At 47.1% G+C, this 18,470-nt stretch overlaps 1 protein-coding gene across 14 annotated transcripts in view; it reads right to left on the bottom strand.

Annotated features, from left to right (window-relative positions):
- Positions 1-6: 6 nt before the first annotated feature.
- LOC125700161 (serine protease inhibitor Kazal-type 5-like) overlaps positions 7-18,470 on the bottom strand; it is a 76,726-nt gene continuing 58,262 nt past the window's right edge. For 7 of the 14 annotated variants that reach the window (XM_048960518.1, XM_048960520.1, XM_048960521.1 and 4 more), the window contains 13 exons: positions 17,834-17,859; positions 16,746-16,930; positions 16,348-16,411; positions 14,713-14,840; positions 14,561-14,609; positions 12,827-12,957; positions 12,224-12,302; positions 11,810-11,877; positions 11,000-11,081; positions 8,603-8,730; positions 8,177-8,240; positions 5,465-5,517; positions 8-5,009 (listed from right to left, as the gene is read on the bottom strand). In XM_048960518.1, the coding sequence (XP_048816475.1) occupies positions 5,512-5,517; positions 8,177-8,240; positions 8,603-8,730; positions 11,000-11,081; positions 11,810-11,877; positions 12,224-12,302; positions 12,827-12,957; positions 14,561-14,609; positions 14,713-14,840; positions 16,348-16,411; positions 16,746-16,930; positions 17,834-17,859 (1,010 nt within the window). In that variant the 3' untranslated portion in view covers positions 8-5,009; positions 5,465-5,511. Of the gene's footprint in view, positions 5,010-5,464; positions 5,518-8,176; positions 8,241-8,602; positions 8,731-10,999; positions 11,082-11,809; positions 11,878-12,223; positions 12,303-12,826; positions 12,958-14,560; positions 14,610-14,712; positions 14,841-16,347; positions 16,412-16,745; positions 16,931-17,833; positions 17,860-18,470 lie in introns of those variants that run through there. The other 7 variants (XM_048960516.1, XM_048960517.1, XM_048960524.1 and 4 more) reach the window with 5 other exon arrangements.

Raw genomic sequence — 18,470 nt, 5'->3', positions numbered from 1 at the left:
AACGTATTTACCCAGCTCAGGGTTTCTAGCTAATGATTGACGTGGGCACAATTGCCAGGAAGGGGCCTTTTGTGTGTCTTGAGGGGAGCCAGGGAACAAGGAACGTCCCATGGCCCCTCTGCTCCCGGATCTGCCCCGGTGTGCCGCAGCCCTCATTTGCCCCATGGCTGGCTACACGCAATTAGGTCTTCCTCCTCCTCTGCAATTTTAACTGAGCTCTGAACGGATAGCAGAAGCCCTCATTATTTAACCTCAGAGCATGGTTTTGTGCTCCTCATCACTGCATTTCATCTCAGCTTGAGCCCAGGCAATCACAGCCTAGAAGGTCACCCCATTCTCTGTGGGAGAAATCCTGCTCTTCTGCTGCTTAAAAAAAAACCAAACCAACAGCAGCAATCTGCTCTGTGTGTCTGCTTTTTATGCACTAATGCAAGGAACAAAAATGTGAAGTTTGGTCCTCAGATCCACTTTTCTGTCTGCTCACTGCTAACTCCTGTGGGTACCCCACCTGCTCCTCTGCGGTACACTTCCACATCCCCCATAACCTCATCCTGACCTCCCTCACCAAGCCTAGGTGACACCACCCCACAGGGCAACAGGTCAAATGTTTTTGCTGCCTGGGTAGACTAGATCTACTGTACTTCCTTTATCTAGGAAGTCTGCCAACTTTGTAAAGATTGATATTAGCCCATGCGTGATTACCTTCCAAGCAAGTTTACTGTGCACATTAATCATTCCTTTACACTTCACGTCTTCAGTTTTCTTCAAACATCTCCTGAAGGTTTGCCCAGTACTAAAGTAGCACAGCTTGGATGGGTTCTAAATGAGCTTTTCTCCTTAAGTAGATTTTTTATAAACTGTAAAGGTTGAACACAAAAACAAAAGAGTTTTCTCAACCAGAATCCTAGCTTTGCCAAGTTTTAATCTTTCATATTTTGTACTCACTAATCAAAATCCCTATTTGCAGATCTACTTTCAGTGTGATTTAAACAGAGCAAGCTCAGGTTGAATCATCAGGTTTATTTTCTAAGGGAAGTACATCTCCAACACCCCTCGCAAACCAACAATAACATGATTTTTGGGATTACTTAATGGAAAACTCTATTTGCTCTCACATCCAGTAGCTCTGCTAATATTAGTACTTTGCAGTATGCATCCACAGAGTTAAAACCTCCCCAGGTATCAACATTTCCAGCCAGAACATAACCATTTCCAGGTCTGTCTATTCTCATACCGCATCTGATATTCAGCTCTGATATCTCCCTGCCTTGTTCCTTATCTCAGTATCACCAAATGTCAAGGACTCCAAACCTTTGGACCAATGTAGCTCTCAACTAGAAGGACCTCTATTCATTCTGATTACAATATCCATCTCTCTGTGCCTATTGCAGCCAAGACTATCATCAATTAGTGCTTCCTGGCAGAGGAAAATGTGTCTTGACAGCTTAATTGCCAGACTCTGTAAAGCCTGTCACGGTCAAGAAATTCCTGCCAATGTCCACAAAGATGACACCTGAATCTTATCGACAAGAAGACAGTATTTGCAAACTAAATCTGCAGTTAAAATAGATTGACTCAGCATGTTCTATCAAGATCACAGCAATTGTCTTCCAGCTAAGTTATTAAATTCAAGGAATGTTTGCTATAGGATACAGATTAAAGGGACAGAACAGCAAACACCTGTCAGTAATGTAGGGAAGGAACTGACATCTAGAAAATATCGCTGCAGCTGTAGCTATGCCTTTGCTAAGGCAAACAGCACCGGTCTTGGGGTCTCTGCATAATGCACAAGCAGCCCCATGCTGCAGCCCTGCAGGCAAGCTAGCTGCTCTGTGGAGCAATTAGGAAGAGCTTTTTCCATCAGCTATCTGTCCATCTCATCCTCTTTGCTCATTTTCACTTTGCCAGCAGCGTGCCTGTGCTAACAGCACGGTGTTTCTTTTCAGCCCTTCAGCATCAAGGTAAACTGTGAATTTTCATGTGGTTTTGTATTTTGCAGTTGGTTGTATTGACATCTTACTGCCTTCAGTGACCTACTCAAAAAGAGCGCTCATACCTTCATGCTGGGGAAGTACTGTAGACCTCTTCCAGCTCTTTGCCATGTACTGCAGTCCTGGTTGGAGGGCTGCTTAGCAAGAAGTCTCCTGCAGAGGGCTGAAGTAGGGCAGGTCCCAAATCTTGGACAAGAGCTCTGTGTATCAGGGAGACTTGTAGTGCAGGGAAATGTACCAAAAGGGGCTAAATAGGTGCCCTAAAGACCTGAGAGAAAAGCCTGTTCATCAGACCCCAAGTATAAATCAGATGGACCACAGAGCTGAACCTGTAATAATCCAGGGAGACAAGGCTGAAACCCTCAGGGATCCGTATGCTGTGGTTGCTTGGAAGGGTTCAGCATCCTAGGGATGTACGGACAGCCACGAGACAGCTCTGCAGCACACACACGGGGTCCTCCTACGCAAACAGTGTCAGGCTCCTGCAGAGGCAGTACCACAGCATCACACTTTCATACAATCATCGCTTTCCACATCGCGCTGCAGCATGCACAGACTGCTGCTGTGTTGGCCATGGGAGTTGGTGGGCAGAGCTGCTAGACTGCAGGGATTGGGAAATAGCAAGGGAGTACAAGGTCTGCAAAGGGTTTTGCCAGAATCAACAGTCCTCAGAGCAGCATTTGCATGCCCTTAAGGATTGCATAAGTACCTGACACCTTTTATGCAAAAAAGCAGGAGGCTCAAGCCCCTGCAGGGAGCAGTTGAGCTCAAAACCCAGCTGTGCTTGGGAGAAGTTGAAGAAACGCTGTGAGAAGCAGGAGATTTGTGAGAGGCCTGGAGGCTGCCAATTCGTAACACCAGTCCTGCAAAGCCTTAGAAAACACTGTGAACCACATGGGGTCAGTGGGTCTTGGCAGAAGAAACATCTGTAATAAAGTGCAATTTAGAGCAACTGAAGACTTCCCAGAGTGCTGATACCTTTCCAGGTTCATAGAGGACCGCTACAGTCTCTTTACAATGTTAAAGGGCACCACAAAGAGAAACCAAGAGCAAAACAGAGGACAGGATAATATATTTGGAGCACCTCTTGATCTTTTTGCCTCCTCCTTCTTAGGAACCCTGTGGAAATGACACATTGCATCGCTCACCCGGTGCCCTTCCTGGAGGTCAGCTGCTTAGAGCACTGCTGGGGACAGACATCGCCTGCAAGCCACCGGATCAAACTGCAAAAGCAGGCCCTACAAGAGGAAGGAATGATGGAAGAACGAGCAGTGGGTAAACCTGCTAAAAGGAAGGAGTTAGCATTGCTACCTATGGTAGGCTCACTAACTACAGCACAGGCAGCTTTAGCACACACTGTTGTGTGCCTTCTTAGCAGTTTTGTAATCTGATTAATAAACCTTATACCAGCTATGATTTCTGTGCATAATTTCTGCTGGTAGCAGGAGAAATTCAGAAGGTGCTCAAATCCAGCAGAAGAGGCTACTAGGGCACCCTCCTCATCAGCTCATTGGTTTTGGAGGACAATTAATGCAGGTTTTATGGATGATTATTTCAAAATCTAAATGCTCGAAATCACTGCAAGTTATAATAGCACTCTCAAGTGCGCCGATTTTCATTTGCAAGAACCTATTTTAAGCCTCAAATCGTGTACTGCTTTTACAAAATCACATAGAGGTCCCTGCACACGATTTTAGCTGGAATCAGTGAGCAGACATCGTTAGTGCACATTTTTACCATCTCATATTCATTCTTCTTGGAAGGTATAAATAACATTCAAGGATTCACCCGCCCAAAGGCAGAGGAATCTTGCATCCCTAGAAACAGCTAAATTGGATCCAACTGGTGACTTCTGCCATGCATAACTGTGAGGTGGGATTTTCCCACGTAGAAATAAGTAGCAATAACATATTTCTAAACCACAGTGTTTGCACACATTAAAAAAAAAATAAAAATCGGCACACAAAATATTAATCTTGTGTCAAAGCCTGCTGATAATCAAGCTATAGACAGATAAATGTGATACATGCGGAAGTACTTTATGAGAGTAAAAAAAAAATCGATTTTCATTAGCTGCATTAAGAAAAAAAAGATCGTGATAACTTAATTGAACAAAAAAAAAAAAAATCAATATCTGTGGAGGGAGCCAAATTAATTGGCATTGAGTGAAATTCTGCCAAAACCTGAAAGTCACTCTGGCCTTATCTACAACAGAGAGTATTTGCAGATCAGGTCACAGCTAAAGTGGACTCAAACACTGTACGTTCACTCAAGGTCTTCTGGAAATGTCCTGCAATAAAGTTTACACAAATAAGAACATATTTGCTTTAAGTAACAGCCATAAACGAAAGAACAGGAAATACACATGGCCCATCGGGTGTTGGCTGGAAGAGGCATGACTGCAACAGTTAAACGTCCTGCACTCCAGGATTGGTGCGTAGGAATAGAGTTCCATCTGTGGGCTCTCTAATGCAAACCAATTAAAATCTCCAAACAACCCTCTGAGGTAGGTAAGCATCTTTTAATGTCCATTTTTACAGGCAAGAGAAAAGGGCTGAAGGGAGACAAAGAGATACACCCAAGGCCCTACAGCGAGCCAGAGAACCCGACTGCTGGTCCCCGCTAACAGAACCCAGACCACATTCTTCTTTGTGTCTGACATCTTCACTTGGGTTTGGTGCTTAGTGCTCAAGGGACGCGTGGCGAGCAGCCGGACCGGGGACTCACGCGTCCCTCCTGTGAGGCTCAGTGAAGAAAAGCAACAGGACGCTGTGGAGTTATCTTTATTGTAGAAACATGCTAAGACACAGCGAGGCGGCAGAGCCCGAGCCGAGCAGCGACTACAACAACATGCGTGGGGCCAACGCGGGAAGCCACCACTGGGTCCCCACAGCCCTTCACCCTCCACCTGAGCAAGTACAGGCCTGTTGGCTGCAGAAGGGGATGAAGGTGGATCCAACAGCACTGGGAACTCGGCAGCTTCCCTGGTGCTTGACATCAGATCTTCCTTTACTTGTCCTAGAGAAACAGGGGGCAGATGGTTTATTACTATAGTTCCAAAAGGCAAGGGACATAGAAGAACCACAAGGAAAGCTCAAAGCTGGGTTGCTTTGGGCCACCTCCACCTCCTTGTGATAGGGAACTGCAGTACTCTGCTCTGCCAGCATCCTTTCCCTCTGCAGGGATACCTGAGGGGAAAAGGAACGGGCAAGGCCCAGCCCAGTAGAGATGAAGTCTTCATGATATTTGCATCCCAATGGGTTCAGCCCCCTCACCAGGGGCTTCCTTTCACCCTGCTACTTCTGCAGAAGACACACACCCCATCGTCGTGCTGTGGCAATAGGGAAGGGTGTGTTGCAGAGCCCTTTGCCCCAGACATACCCCACAGCCTGCCCAGGCAAGGTTTGACACCCAAACCCTTGTGAAATGTGGACAAGTTGTCCAAGAGGGAGCAAATCACCGCACCACTGTACCTTTGGTCACAGCTGATCCCTGGTATTTGCTGGCAGTCTGAACTTCATTATTTCTGGAAAGAAAGAGCAAAATAAGTCTATCCACAAGCACAACTACTGTTTTACGCTGGCAGAGCATTAGGACCTAGACGACAGCCCCTTCAGACAGCTCAGTGGCCACAGGAACCAGCTGGGATGCAGAGTGGCACTGGGGCAGTGGATGGGTCACTGTTAGCCTCAGAAAACAGACAAATTTCAGCCTGGATCTACGTGCTTTCCAAAACCAATATCTAGCTGGAAAAGGTCCTGGTTTGGTGTTTGTTTAGTTTTTTTCTTTTCTTCTCCCCTTCTTTTACATTCTTAAGAAAGGCATGACAAAAAGAGCACTGTAAGAAAATGGCCTTGCCCATTAGAAATCTGGGAGTTCTCTGTTCTTTAGAAAACAGATTAAAAAGGAGAAACTGGATATCCTTCTTTCTGCCTGACCTGTTAACTAACATGGACAGACTGGTGTCTATCGCATGGGAGATCTGTGAAAAAGCAGCTGAACAAAAAGAGAAACTGCAAGAAAAAAAAATACAGCACTGAAAGCTAAACATTCTGGAAAGACCCACCATTAATACAGCTGTATGTCACATGGACACATGGAGGACACAGTGGCCAGCTGCCTTGTTAAAAATAAAAATAAAAATCGAAACCCTGGACTCTGCTACATTCATCTGCAGTAAAGCAGAACAGGATCAGAGTTGGCTGCTGATGGCTCAGACCTCACACATGCAGCAGGGGCCCTGCTGCCAGCCAGCCCCAGGGCTCTCTCTGCAGGAAGGTTTTCCACCACATCCATGCATGCTGTCCAGTCACACCCTTTAACGTCAGATCTCTGTCCAGCCAGACTTCTCCTGTCCCTTCCTACAGCCATCCCTCCCTGATGGCAATCCAGCCGCTGTTAGGGAAGGACTGCCACAAACTTGGAAATCCAGGAGGAGCTTTGCTAGAAGGAATGGCTTCAGGATCTGAGCTTGGACACACGTTTTCTCAGGCAGCACAGCATTACCGTGGCTAATTTCAAAACACAACTCAAGGACAAACTACACTTTTGGGCAGCAAAATTTTTCCAAGACTCAAGCCTTTGGGCCTTCACATCTTTGTTCTGCACATTGCAACAGCCTAAAACCATTTCTGATGCCAAAGGCACTGTGATCTCCTCCACACAGTGAGTGCCTGGGCCTTCAGAAGGATGCATTAAGCTGAATGTTAGCATGAATTTCAAGTGGCAGAAAATAACAGTGATCAGTACATTGTCCATAAGCTTCCAACTGAGAAAAAAGGGAAGTCTTTGATGGACACAAGGGGTTTGCTAAGGAAATGGGCTTCCATAAATTTCCAATCTGATTCTTCAGGTGACACAATATACATAAAGAAAGAAATAATAAGTCTTTGTTTGGAGGGGTGTTTTTGTGGAAGATTTTCCCCAGTGGAAAAATCTTATCACTTCCACTTTAATTGCTTCCAGCTCTCCTTGGAATAGCTACAAATTGTCTGACTTCTGGCATTATGGCATATTCCTTTAATTGCAGAGACCCAAGAGCTGTAACATCTTGGTAAAACACAGAATGGTGAGGAATCGCAGCCCAGGCACAACTCTGAGGAAATCCTGTCTGGTTTTCAGTTGCCATGGTACACCCAATCTTGTCTGTCTCCAGCAGCACAAGCACAGCCACCAACAGGTATGCATAGTGTCTCCACTCCCAGCACACATGAACCAGCAATGGCTTCATCACACCAAAGAACAAGACACACAGACCTCCACAGCATGATCACAAGCAAAACTGTTTTTCTCTCACTTTTTCTCCAGCTTTAAACAGTGTTGAGAGCACTCTGGTACCTCACAGAAGAGAGGAAGAGGAATGGGAATGCCTCATTTCTAAAGTTTTGGGTATGGGTGGATATCCTGGCAATGAGCAAAGTAAAAGCCTTATGATGGTAATTTTGTTCTAAAGCTTTTCAACAAGCAATACTGTTTTACCTACAAACACTGTCAGCAAATTCATATTCAGAAGCCATCTCTCTCATTGAAAAAAAAAAATAAAAAATCTTGCACAACTTCTCCATTTAGCTGATTTGATATTTTGATTCATTCCAGGTATGGAATTGGAGTAAACGTCAATGTTTCCCTGGGGATGAATATTCAGTTTCTCAGCAGTCCATGCCAACACTGAGGTCAGTCCCATACACCCAAAACACACAAATTAGGACAGGCTCCAAATCAAAGCTCTGGATGCTGCTGAGCTGCCATGTGTAGGAAGACAAAGCACCACTGACAAATCTTTGACTCATCTACTATAGGAGAATCACACAAGACTCAAGACCTTTCCCGAAAGAATACCACTTAGGGAATACATTTCCTTCCCAACCAAATCCCTGGATATCATTTGGGAAATTAGATCCTTATCATTTATACAATTGCAGTCTTTTTTGGCCTCACCAAAATCCCAGGAGAAAAGCCACATGTTTTCCCAGACATGTCACTTTCCTACCATACAGTCTGGATAAAACATGGAAATTATGCCTCAAAATGACTTAAATCTGAATCTGAAGTATGTTTACACACGTGGACTACATGCACCCTGCTAACAGGGCTCTGATGATCCCACCATAAACACAGGATCCAGGCTGGGACTCCAGCACACACCCAGAACAGAAAACAGGATGCCATAGCAGGGAGGCACTTACCATTTCAGGGACAGTCTTTCGGCATTCACCTCGATAGTTTACCGTGATGTAAACTGATGCTCTCCTGCAAAGGGAGGACAAGACATTGCTTATTCACTTCCAGTGCCACAGCTCTCTGACATCGTCACGGCGGTCCTCTGTGGGCTCCTTAAAGCTTTGATGCTACTTCCAATTTGATGGCATTTATTACTCCCCAAACAATCCTATGATTGGGCAGAAAGGGAATAAGGGACTCTGGAAAGTTGTGTATCTTAATTAGCTGTCATCAGATTAATCTCAGACATTTGATCTATGTTTGCTTAACAGCGAGGCACCAAGGACACACTTGATAGTGAGTCATGATATATCAAAACAAACAGTGTGCTGCAAAAGACACTCGGGAACGGTGGATGGCCCTGTATTACTGAAATCTCTCCGCCTACTCACATGGCAGCTGAACACAAGTCACATTCATTTTTGTATGTTTTCCCATCAGTGCCACAGACGGGTTGTGAGGATTCGCTGCAGAAAATCCTTCCACCCTTTACCCCGTGCAGAATTCGATCACAGTCCAGCTGAAGAGAGAAAGAAAACACATTTGGTGCTGGTTCTTTTGCAAGACCCTCCTAGGCACAACTTAAAGGGCTCACAAATCAGGCATTGCCCTGAGTCCCTCTGCCCTGCAGCACATCCATCACACCTTCAGCAAAGAAATAACAACTCCTGCTGGGCCAAGCAGCTACGATTTGGGGACAAAGCCACCCTGAGCCCACTTCCAGGCACAGACCCACTCATCTGATCCACCCTGACATCTCAGTCCAGGGCACATTTATCTCTCCCTGCAAATCCACAAGCATACAAGAAACGTCTGCTACCTGTCCCTAGTCCTTTATCAGGGCTTTCACGCTTGTTGCTTCTGCAAGACACTTGGCAGAAACGAAGGGAAAACCTCGACAATCAAGTCCAGCCGCCCAAGGGCAGCCCGACACACAGCACGACTTGACACCCACAGAACGAAGAGATGCAAACATGTATGAATAGCTCTGACTAATTAAGCGTGCCCTCTCGTTTCTTCTCGAGCATGACAGCAGGAGCATCTAGGCATTGATTTTCCTACAAAGCGGACGTGGCACAGCTAGAAGGAGCTCAGAGCAGGAGAAACAAGACTCCTCATGATTAGATTGTCACCCCACAAGCACACTGGCACACAGGTGCCTGTGGAGTCATGGCAAGTTTCAGACAGCAGAGGTTGGAGATCCTAGAGCCCTCTCTCTTCCTCAGCCTCACTGCCCACCTCTGCTGAAGGTGGGCACCAAAGGCTTAAAAAAAAAAAATAATAATAATAATAATAATTTAAAAAAAAAAAAGATGCAGAGACAAAAGGAGTGAATTCTGTGTTCCCATCCCCTTCTCCAGGTCCTATAAAAGGTGTTGCAATGACTGCAAATGGTGCAATCGGAGAAGAGCTGCAGGCAGGACATTTTGCCTCCTGTCTCACCTGGACAAACACCATTCAGCACAGAGCAATAGCTCATTGCTTTGCTGGGGTCAGCAGCACTACGGGGTTGAAAGCACTGTGGAGAACAAAGGTTTCCCAGCTGGGCAACGCAGGGGGTTCAGTGGCACGGGGTGCTGCAGTAACACCCTCTGTTTAAACATCACTTGCTAATTTCATTAATGTGCTGCTTCCTCCCTCATCTGGGTAATTAATGATGACACGAAGACACACAGTGCTGACCTTTGCAGTTCCCTGCCAGATGCCTTCCCACACACCAGACACCGCTGCCCACGGTGTGACCCACACGTGTACAACCACGGCCACACCAGCAGTCCCCCACAGTGACTGCTGCCTCTCCTTCAGGACAGCATTGCCCTGGGACAAAGCTCACAGGTGGCCCTGGAGTGAGGAGAGGGGCAGGTTTGCTCTCTGAATCACTCCTTGTCAGTCAGGCTGATCAGCATCCACTCCTTCACCAGACCTATCAGGAAATACCACTAAGCCCTGAAGCAGACTGGCATTATTATGCCTAATGCTTCCTCTGGAATGCATTAAAACTGCCCTATCTGAACCACCTCCCAGCTTTTTCTATTCTAATATCATTTTTCTAAGAGCAGTCGGTGACAGACACTTCAGAGGGAGTTAAGGCAGTCTGCAGTCAGTCCCTCCAGCCCCACAGAAAGGCATTTCCTATCCCTTCAAAATGGTACTAAATTGCTGTATGGACTATAAGTGGCAAGTCATTTTTTTTAATCATTGTAGCTCTTGGCAACACCCTGTGACAGCAAGATCCACAGGTTAGTCATCCTTTTTATAGTAACTTATTTTCTCCTATTAGTTTCATAATTTCTAGTTTAGCTTCGTTAAAAATAACAAATTTTCTTCTTGTGGAGATGGAGAGAGCATACACCCTCTTCTCCCTCCCACATGATTCCACATACAGTCGTTATCTATTGCTCAGTGTGTCCTCCTCCACTACTCCCTCTCCCCTCCTCTTGTCAGCCCCCCAGTCAGCCCCAGCACCCTGCTCTGGCCATGGTCTTTGACCCAACATCTCAGCATTCAAGAAGGGCCACCACCATCACCTCCTGGAGGACGCTCTCCCATACCTGACTTACTTCTACAACGAGCCAACTCCAGCAGCAGCACTGGCTTCAGAGACTCCCATTTGGACACATCCAGCCTCACTCCTTTTTGATGCCAGGGGACAGCATCAGGGTATAGACTCTACCACCCACTTAAACCCCTCCAAGGACACATGTCTCAGTGTGAGGCTAGATACTGACAACAGAAACTGGGGCAGCTGCTGGGAAAGGCTGTGCCTGACCCATGGGAGCTGGGCATACCGGCTGGTAGGTGTTGGTGCCTCCGCTCTGTCCCTGGCGGCCAGGTGCCGGGCTGCAGTCCTGAGCCAAGTTTCCTTGTGGGCTGGCAGGGAGAGAAAGCGCAGAGCTCATGGCACAGCCACAGGTGTGCAGATGCACTCAGCCACATCATCACCCCAGGGTGGAATTAAACTGCACTAAGGTGCACTGCCATTATTTTACACCTTGTTTTTCAACAGGGCATTTGGCTTGCCGTGGGATAGAGGGAGTCCCTGCAACAGGACCTTTGAGTCCTTAGGGGTGGTCAGCAACAGATGCCCATCATAGCGATGATCCCAGAAACCTGGTCCCTGAATGTGCTACAGCCATTTCTGCTATGGAGATCTTTGCACTCTGTCTGCTGGCAGTGCTGGCTGGGGGCAGATGAATGGGCTGCACCAGCAAAAAGCAGGAAGATTAACAGAATTCCTCAAGGCTTAGACAACACAGAAACTGAGCCCTGCCAGAGTCTTGCAGGCCTAAAATCCCAGAAGGGTTGCTCAGTGCCCAGACAGCACATGGTGCACACAGCACTGCTTCAGGTCAGCAGATGAGGATGCACTGGGCCAGGCAACAAGACAGGAGTGTGCCTGCCAGGAGGCAGGATTCAGGGGGCAAGGCTAGGGAGGGATTTTGAGCACAGCAGTCACCACTGCTTTGTGTGCAGGGGAAGCAAGAATGCCTTTGAAAAGGAAAGAGGGTCGTGCATATGCCCTATTCTATGTTTCCTCCCAGTGTCAAGACCCCAGGAGCTGCAGGGCCAGGCCGGGATCCCAGTGCTGCTGTACTCACCCTCTGTTTGTGGAGAATGGCCGTCTCTCATTCATACCCTGCTGTAACCCTGAGCCACTGCAGCTCCTCTGGAAAATGGACAGGATCATGTTTTAAAACCAAGCAGCAAAGCAGTGAGATTAAAGCAGTTCCTGTCCCTCCTTCTCATCCCCCTAGACCCTAGGAACCATGGGGCTCTTTATGAAGAAGCAGCTCTTATGCTTGCACTATAGAGGAGTCCAGAACTGCCCACTACGTATGCTCATACACAATCCCACTAACTAGCAGGGCTTGTAATGCAACCTGCCTCTCTGCCTTCACCAGCAGGCTCCTGCACCTCAAGCACCAGGACCACAGGTAACCCTTGACCATCAGGGTCCCCAGACCCACTGACCCCTTTTCCCAAGCCTGGTGATGCTTTGAGCTCAGTCTCACCTGGTTTGCACACTCTGCAGCAGACTGTTTGTTGCGCTGGGCAGTTCCAGACTGACCTCCTCTTTGAGCTTCTTTTTTGCTGGAAAAAGAGGAGAGGAGAAAGAAAAGAGCACTGTGGCGGTGCAAATGCTGCCAGGACCTTGGGCTGCTCTGCAAGCCAGCATCATGTCATTAGGCACCAGCCTCCCCATCCCTGGTGGCCCTGCACCTAATTCCCACCCCTAAGCCTTTTCCCTTCTCCTCACCATTCCCACTGTACGCTACATCCCGGCTCCAGGTGGCTGCTTTCATATCAGGGCTGCTTCTGCATATGCTCTATGGGAGTAGAGAGAGAGCATCTGGAAGGCAAAGTACATGCGTGGGAAACCCCTTGGGAGCTGCCCCAAGGAAAGGGCTGCTCTCTATCAACCCTGCTTCTCCTCTGCTCCCTGAGGGGTTAAGGGGGAGGGTGGGAAGAGGGGCAATAGCCACGGCCCTACTGCAGGAGCAGCTCCTGGGGGGCTGCTGGGATTCGGGACTTGCCCAGGTGCAGCCACACAGGCAGAAGCTGCAGTTTTGCAGCGTGAGCTTTCCCTCTTTGCTGTTGCCAGGAACTGTACTCACAGCTTCTCGGCACACATGAGGCACTTGTTGGTGTGCTGCTTGCCAGAGGAATCCCGGACAGGGTCGTTCTCCCGTGTGCAGGACAGCCGCCCGCCAGCCTCAAACTGGGAACGGTACTCACTGCAGTCATCCTATGGAAGGAGCAGCAGTTAGGGCACCCCGCCACATCCCTCTCATCTTCAGAGACTTCCCAGACGCACCACAGGAGAGCCCGGGTGTGAGAGATAGAAGAGGGTGTGTGGCACAGCCACATGGCTGCAAACAGTGAGTCAGAAAAGCGACAGGTGCCTCTGTCTGCACGGCACGTGTTAGGAGCTCTCTGCCATGCTCTAATTGTCATGCTCCACGTGGGGCTATCCAGAGCGTGCTAGTGATGTGGTAATGGGGTCCCTCCCACTTCTCCCACTGCCCTTAATACAGCTCTTTCTGAAGTTGAAAAATTCACATTGGAAGCGAGAAGTCCCCCCCACAACCAACAGCACCTTGAGGACCAAGCAGCAACATCTAAAGCACGACAGCACAATACTTTAAAGTCCCCATTTTTAAGCCAGCTACCTGAGGCCCTGCAAGTAAGCCAACTCCAAATAGCAGATACAGGAGGTGCATAACCAGATCTTAACCATAAGCATCATAACTTAACCATTACTTTTTACCCACACCTTCCCAGTGCGACACTGGCAGGGTGAAGGAGGGACACAGTGAGGCAATGAGCCAAACCCCAGGTGAACCCCAGACCTACTGTGGCAGAACTGCTTCTCCCTAATAGTATCTCTCAAGCCCTCTCCCTTTAAAGCAGTATTTCTGGAGATTTGCTGTCAGCCCAACCTCTGCTGCACAAACCTTGCTGAGATGTGCATTTGCCTCCTTCGCAGGCCTGCCGCATCCGTGACCCACTAATAAATGCAGAGCTTTCTTATCCTTTGTCATTTCTAATTGATGAGCAGGAATTCTCGTTAATCACTGCCTGTGTGATCTTGCACTCTCTGTTATTACATTTTATCTTGTTTCTATTACTCCAGGCTTCAGTGCTATCCAATTAGTCCTGAGTGATCTGCTGATCCTCCCTCCCAGCTTTGCCATCAGCAAGTTTCATTAATGCTTCCATTTTTTTTGTGTGTGTGTGCCACTGTTATTAGGAAAAGCACTGAAACAGGATTATCCCCAAGAATGAGGCTTAAGGGGACCGTACCAGTTCCTAGCAAGACAGAAATGGCAAGATTTACTTAGTGCTTTTTTTTTTTTCCCACATTGCTGAATTGCTCTCACCAGAGAAGTATCAGTGCACAAGGTCACAGTGGCTGCATCATGAGAGTGAGGTTTCCAATCAGGGAAAGCTGAAACCGAGCCACCCTAGGGACGCACAGGACTGAACTCTCCTCCCACTACATAACGAACTTTTGAGCATCTCAGAGCTCACATTTAAAGCTTTTCACCCAGATTTTCTTTTCAACCTCATTAGTGCTCTCAGCAGCAGTGCCTTCTCTGCCCTCGTGCCAGATGTCAGGGCAGCTCTGCTCAGCTTCTTATTGTGATGGGGTTTGTCCCCATGTCACTGCAGTCAGTGGGATAGACCACAGCATTCAAACAAACTATTCGCTCAGGGCATGAAAGGGCATCAGTGAGAAACAGGCAGGGAAAGCCACGTGGATCTCCAAAGTGACAAAGAAATTGAGTGTGGTAATACTGGGTGAGAATCCTATAGATTTGTATATTGACCCAATACTTTAATCTCACCTTTTGTTTCCCTCTGGTTGAAGTTGCCTTCTGCTCATTCTCCCTTTTGCTGAAAGCGAAGAAGGATGAGAAAGTGAAGAGAACACTGCTGCAGGAGCCCAACCCGGCGCCATTACCACTCTCAATAACAAACAGTGGTTTCCTCTACTCACAACTTCTCCGCGCACATGATGCACTTGTTGCTGTGCTGCTTCCCCGAGGAATCCCGGACGGGATCGTTCTCTCTCGTGCAGGAAAGCTTCCCATTCTTGAACAGATCCCGGAACTCCCGGCACTCATCCTGCAGCAGCACCAGAAATGTGGTTTCATACAGATATGCTGACCAAGATGCATCTCCCATGAATCCACACAGCGTCACCGCCCAATCAATTACATCTCTAGCAGTTGTGTTTCCTTCAGGCATAACTCAGTGGTAAACCATAAATTGTTTGCCTGGTGCGTTTTTCTTAAACCTTAGCACGCAGTGTAAAGCAAATAAATCTGTGTTCTTGGCTGAGCACATTTGTCTTCCAATCCAGGGGAGTTTTATTTCTAATAGAGGAGGCACACAAGAGCCTGCCTGAAGAACTTAGATTCTACTCTAAGTATAAAAGCAACACCTTCTTGTTTAATTTTGCATGAAGATGTTGGTTTCTCAAACTGCTGAGGGAGCACACTACCCAGAATCTTAAAAAGCAGAGGGCAGCAAAGAGGCTGCAGACAACAAAAAACCCTTCCATAGCTCAGGCTTCCAAGTATGCAGGGATAGGAGGGGGCATTTGTACCTTCTGCCCAACGTGGCATTGTGTTAACATCACAAGACTTTTGCAGTAAAACCTTCTTAAGCATTTCTGTCTCTTCTGAGCAGTTTTCCTATGACCTTCCGGACCTACAAACAGGGCTGGGGCATCAGCATCACCCATGCTATACTGAGTCTTAAAGCTCCTTTATTCAGCACATTTAAGGTTTCTTTTCCTCTCCCCTCACAGGAGATGGTTTGATAGCTTATCCCTGCTCTGCAGATAGGGAAAAGTCAAGTCCAGAGCATTCATTGCCAAAAGCCACACTGAATGGGTGGCTGAACAATGAAGTCCAAAGTAGGTCTCTGCCTGACACTCTGGAACAGTCCTTCTGCCTTTAGGACCACACGTAGGCAAGTCAGATGTTTAAAAAAGATTTCCCTAGAACAGCTATGTTTTATAAATCATTTAAATTGCCTGGACACAGCAGAGCCAGAAAGTTATCCTGCTTAGCCAGGAGGTGTAAAAGTATAAATCACAACAGCCAATGCTATCTGATGGAAAGCAGCTCACTCCAATTCTGAATGAAAACCCAAGACTGGAAAAGACAAGTCCCTCTCTATAAAGGTATGTTGTCTAGAGAGACAGCTGTGGGTGAAAGAAACCAGCCATGTGCATCAACAAGATAAACAGGGCACAATTAGATCCAGCCTGTCCCACACCCTGCCCTAGTCAGAGCTCTCATGCGCCATCGCTAATTACTTGCCAGATGCCAACTGCGTGCTTTATAAACAGGAGGAACCTTCCTTAGCCTATGCTCTGGCCAAACACAGACCATGGGTGCTGTGTTAGTAATTGCCCGATAGAGACTGGGTGAACAGAGTTTAGGTTTCTTTTACTCTGGCAGATAGCACAAAGCTTGCTGCTGCTCCAGCTGCTCTGCCCTGAGCATCACCAGACACTGTGGCGTTCCCCACACTGTGGGCAGGGAACAGGCCAGAAAGCAGAGGGGCCACCCCACAGCATCACCCTGCTGCTGGCCAGTTGAGTGGCGACGTTTCACCTCACCTCTCCAGAGTTCACGTTCCTGTTTGCTTCTTCACCACTCCCTTTGTTTCTGGAGTATCTTTCCCTACAAGAAAGGGAGGTGTGAGCAACAGAGTGGCGCGCAGTACTCAGACGTAAAGCCAAAATAACCGGTGATTAAAATCAGCCCTGCCAACCCCACCTCCTTGTTGTGCAATGCAGTGGGACAGAACAGGACTCCAGCCCCATGAGACATGCTCAGGGTATTCAGCATCTCCTCACTGGTGGCATTTTGCCATCATTTCTCACTGCCTAGCATCCAGTTGTTCCCATCCTATTCAACATCCTCTAGAGAAACAAAACACTGCTGGGTCCACTGGTTTGCTGGGTAACTGCAAACTGCTCTGGCTGGCCCAGGGCTACGAGGGGCTGATACTCACAGCAGCCGCTGGCACATCAGGCACTTGTTGAGGTCCCTCCTGCCATCGGGTCCTCTGATGGGCTGCCTGTTAGTGTGACAGGAGAACTTCCCACTGCGAAGGAGGGACCAGATTTTCATGCACTCATTCTGAAATGCACGGAGGAGGACAGTCAACGGAGGGCTCTCTCGGAGGCCATCAAGGTCCTGCAAACAGTTCATTCACATTTGATTGTCTGGTAGCTGGGGCTCTCACACTCTCCCTCCCATCCCTTGCTGCACTCAGAGGTCTGCTCATGGCTCCCAAGGCAAGAAGAAAGTTCAAAACTCACTGCAAAGGCCATTATTCATGAGAAAAGAAATACGCACTTAATTTGCATACAGCTGCAAATTGCTGCCCGCTGCAGGGGAGGACTCTATATTATGCTCTTGAATATAACATACAGCCCTAGAAGTGCCAGCAGGAGGTGAAAGCAATTGGCTAGAGTGGAGTAACTGAGGAGTGATTTGGGTGCAAGGGACGAACCACAAAAGCACACTCCTCAGGGAGGGCAGCAATAATGTCTAACGCTGCATCAGCCAATCGCTTCTTCTGCAGGGAACTGGGAATGAGGGCTGTAGAGAATTAATGAAGCATTTAGTTATTTTTGGCTACTACGTTTTCCAAAAGGGTCTTTACTAAGGAGAGAGAAGCTTATTTGATTAAACATGAACGAAGCTGACTTCTCAGCCATTGAATCAAATCATTTTTCTGAGTCTCAAAGGACTTGGCTTAATTATTATAATTATCAAACTCAGAAGTTACCAGAAATGGGAGTTTCTTCTGGATCAGAAGCACATTTTTGAAATATCACTAGAAATACAGCTCACGCCATTTCTAGCCTCATTCCAGAGCAGTTTGGATGTTTGTTCAGCATCACACACCAAGCACACAGCTAGAGCCATTGCTGGCTCTCTCTACACACAGAAAATAACTCCTCTCTTTCAGCCACAGGAAAAGCACGATGATCTTTCAGTATGGTTTGTCTGTATGACTTTGCTTAGAGCATGCATTAAGCAGTGCAGTTGGCAATACAAAAGGAAAGACAGAATAGAAAAGGTTGGACTCGCCTTAATTGAAGCTTGGCTGGCAACATCTGCAGCAGAAAATAAACAACAATGAAACCATACAAAGTCTTTGAAAGGAAGTTTTAAATCAAAAGCATTTAATTAAAATATTTGATGCAGTTTCCTAATCCACCCAAATACCTCTAGATAAAAGCTAATCCAATACATTATTGTACATTGACAGAAAGGACTAAGCATTAGAGACTTTCTAGAACACTGCTGCTCTTTGTCATTCAAATGACAAAAATCACCGTTTTTTCTTGTTTGCATCTTTGTGCCCTCCTTTAATGTGTCACTTTTCTCAGTCTTAAAATCCCAATTTCAAGGTTGCGTTAATAACTGTTTATTTTTCTACTCCCACTGCAGCGGCAGTCGTATCAACCTCATCCAAACATTGGCTTTCATCTTCACCTTAAATAGGGATACCAAAGCCAGCCCATAATATCATTGTTTGTCCAAAGCTTCAAATTCCTTTTCAAGACCCATTCCATTTGCAGTACTTCATACAAATTACAGAATTAATGACTCGGTAGATGAGTGGCTGATATCTGTTCCTTTCTACTAAGCCATTTAGAGCATGTATAATACATGTTTCATCCTTTTCTCTTGCATCATCTGTGGCATCCCATGGAACTATCAA

Source organism: Lagopus muta, chromosome 14, assembly GCF_023343835.1.
Source record: "Lagopus muta isolate bLagMut1 chromosome 14, bLagMut1 primary, whole genome shotgun sequence".
Classification (NCBI taxonomy): domain Eukaryota; kingdom Metazoa; phylum Chordata; class Aves; order Galliformes; family Phasianidae; genus Lagopus; species Lagopus muta.
This window is presented reverse-complemented; position numbering and strand designations above follow the sequence as displayed.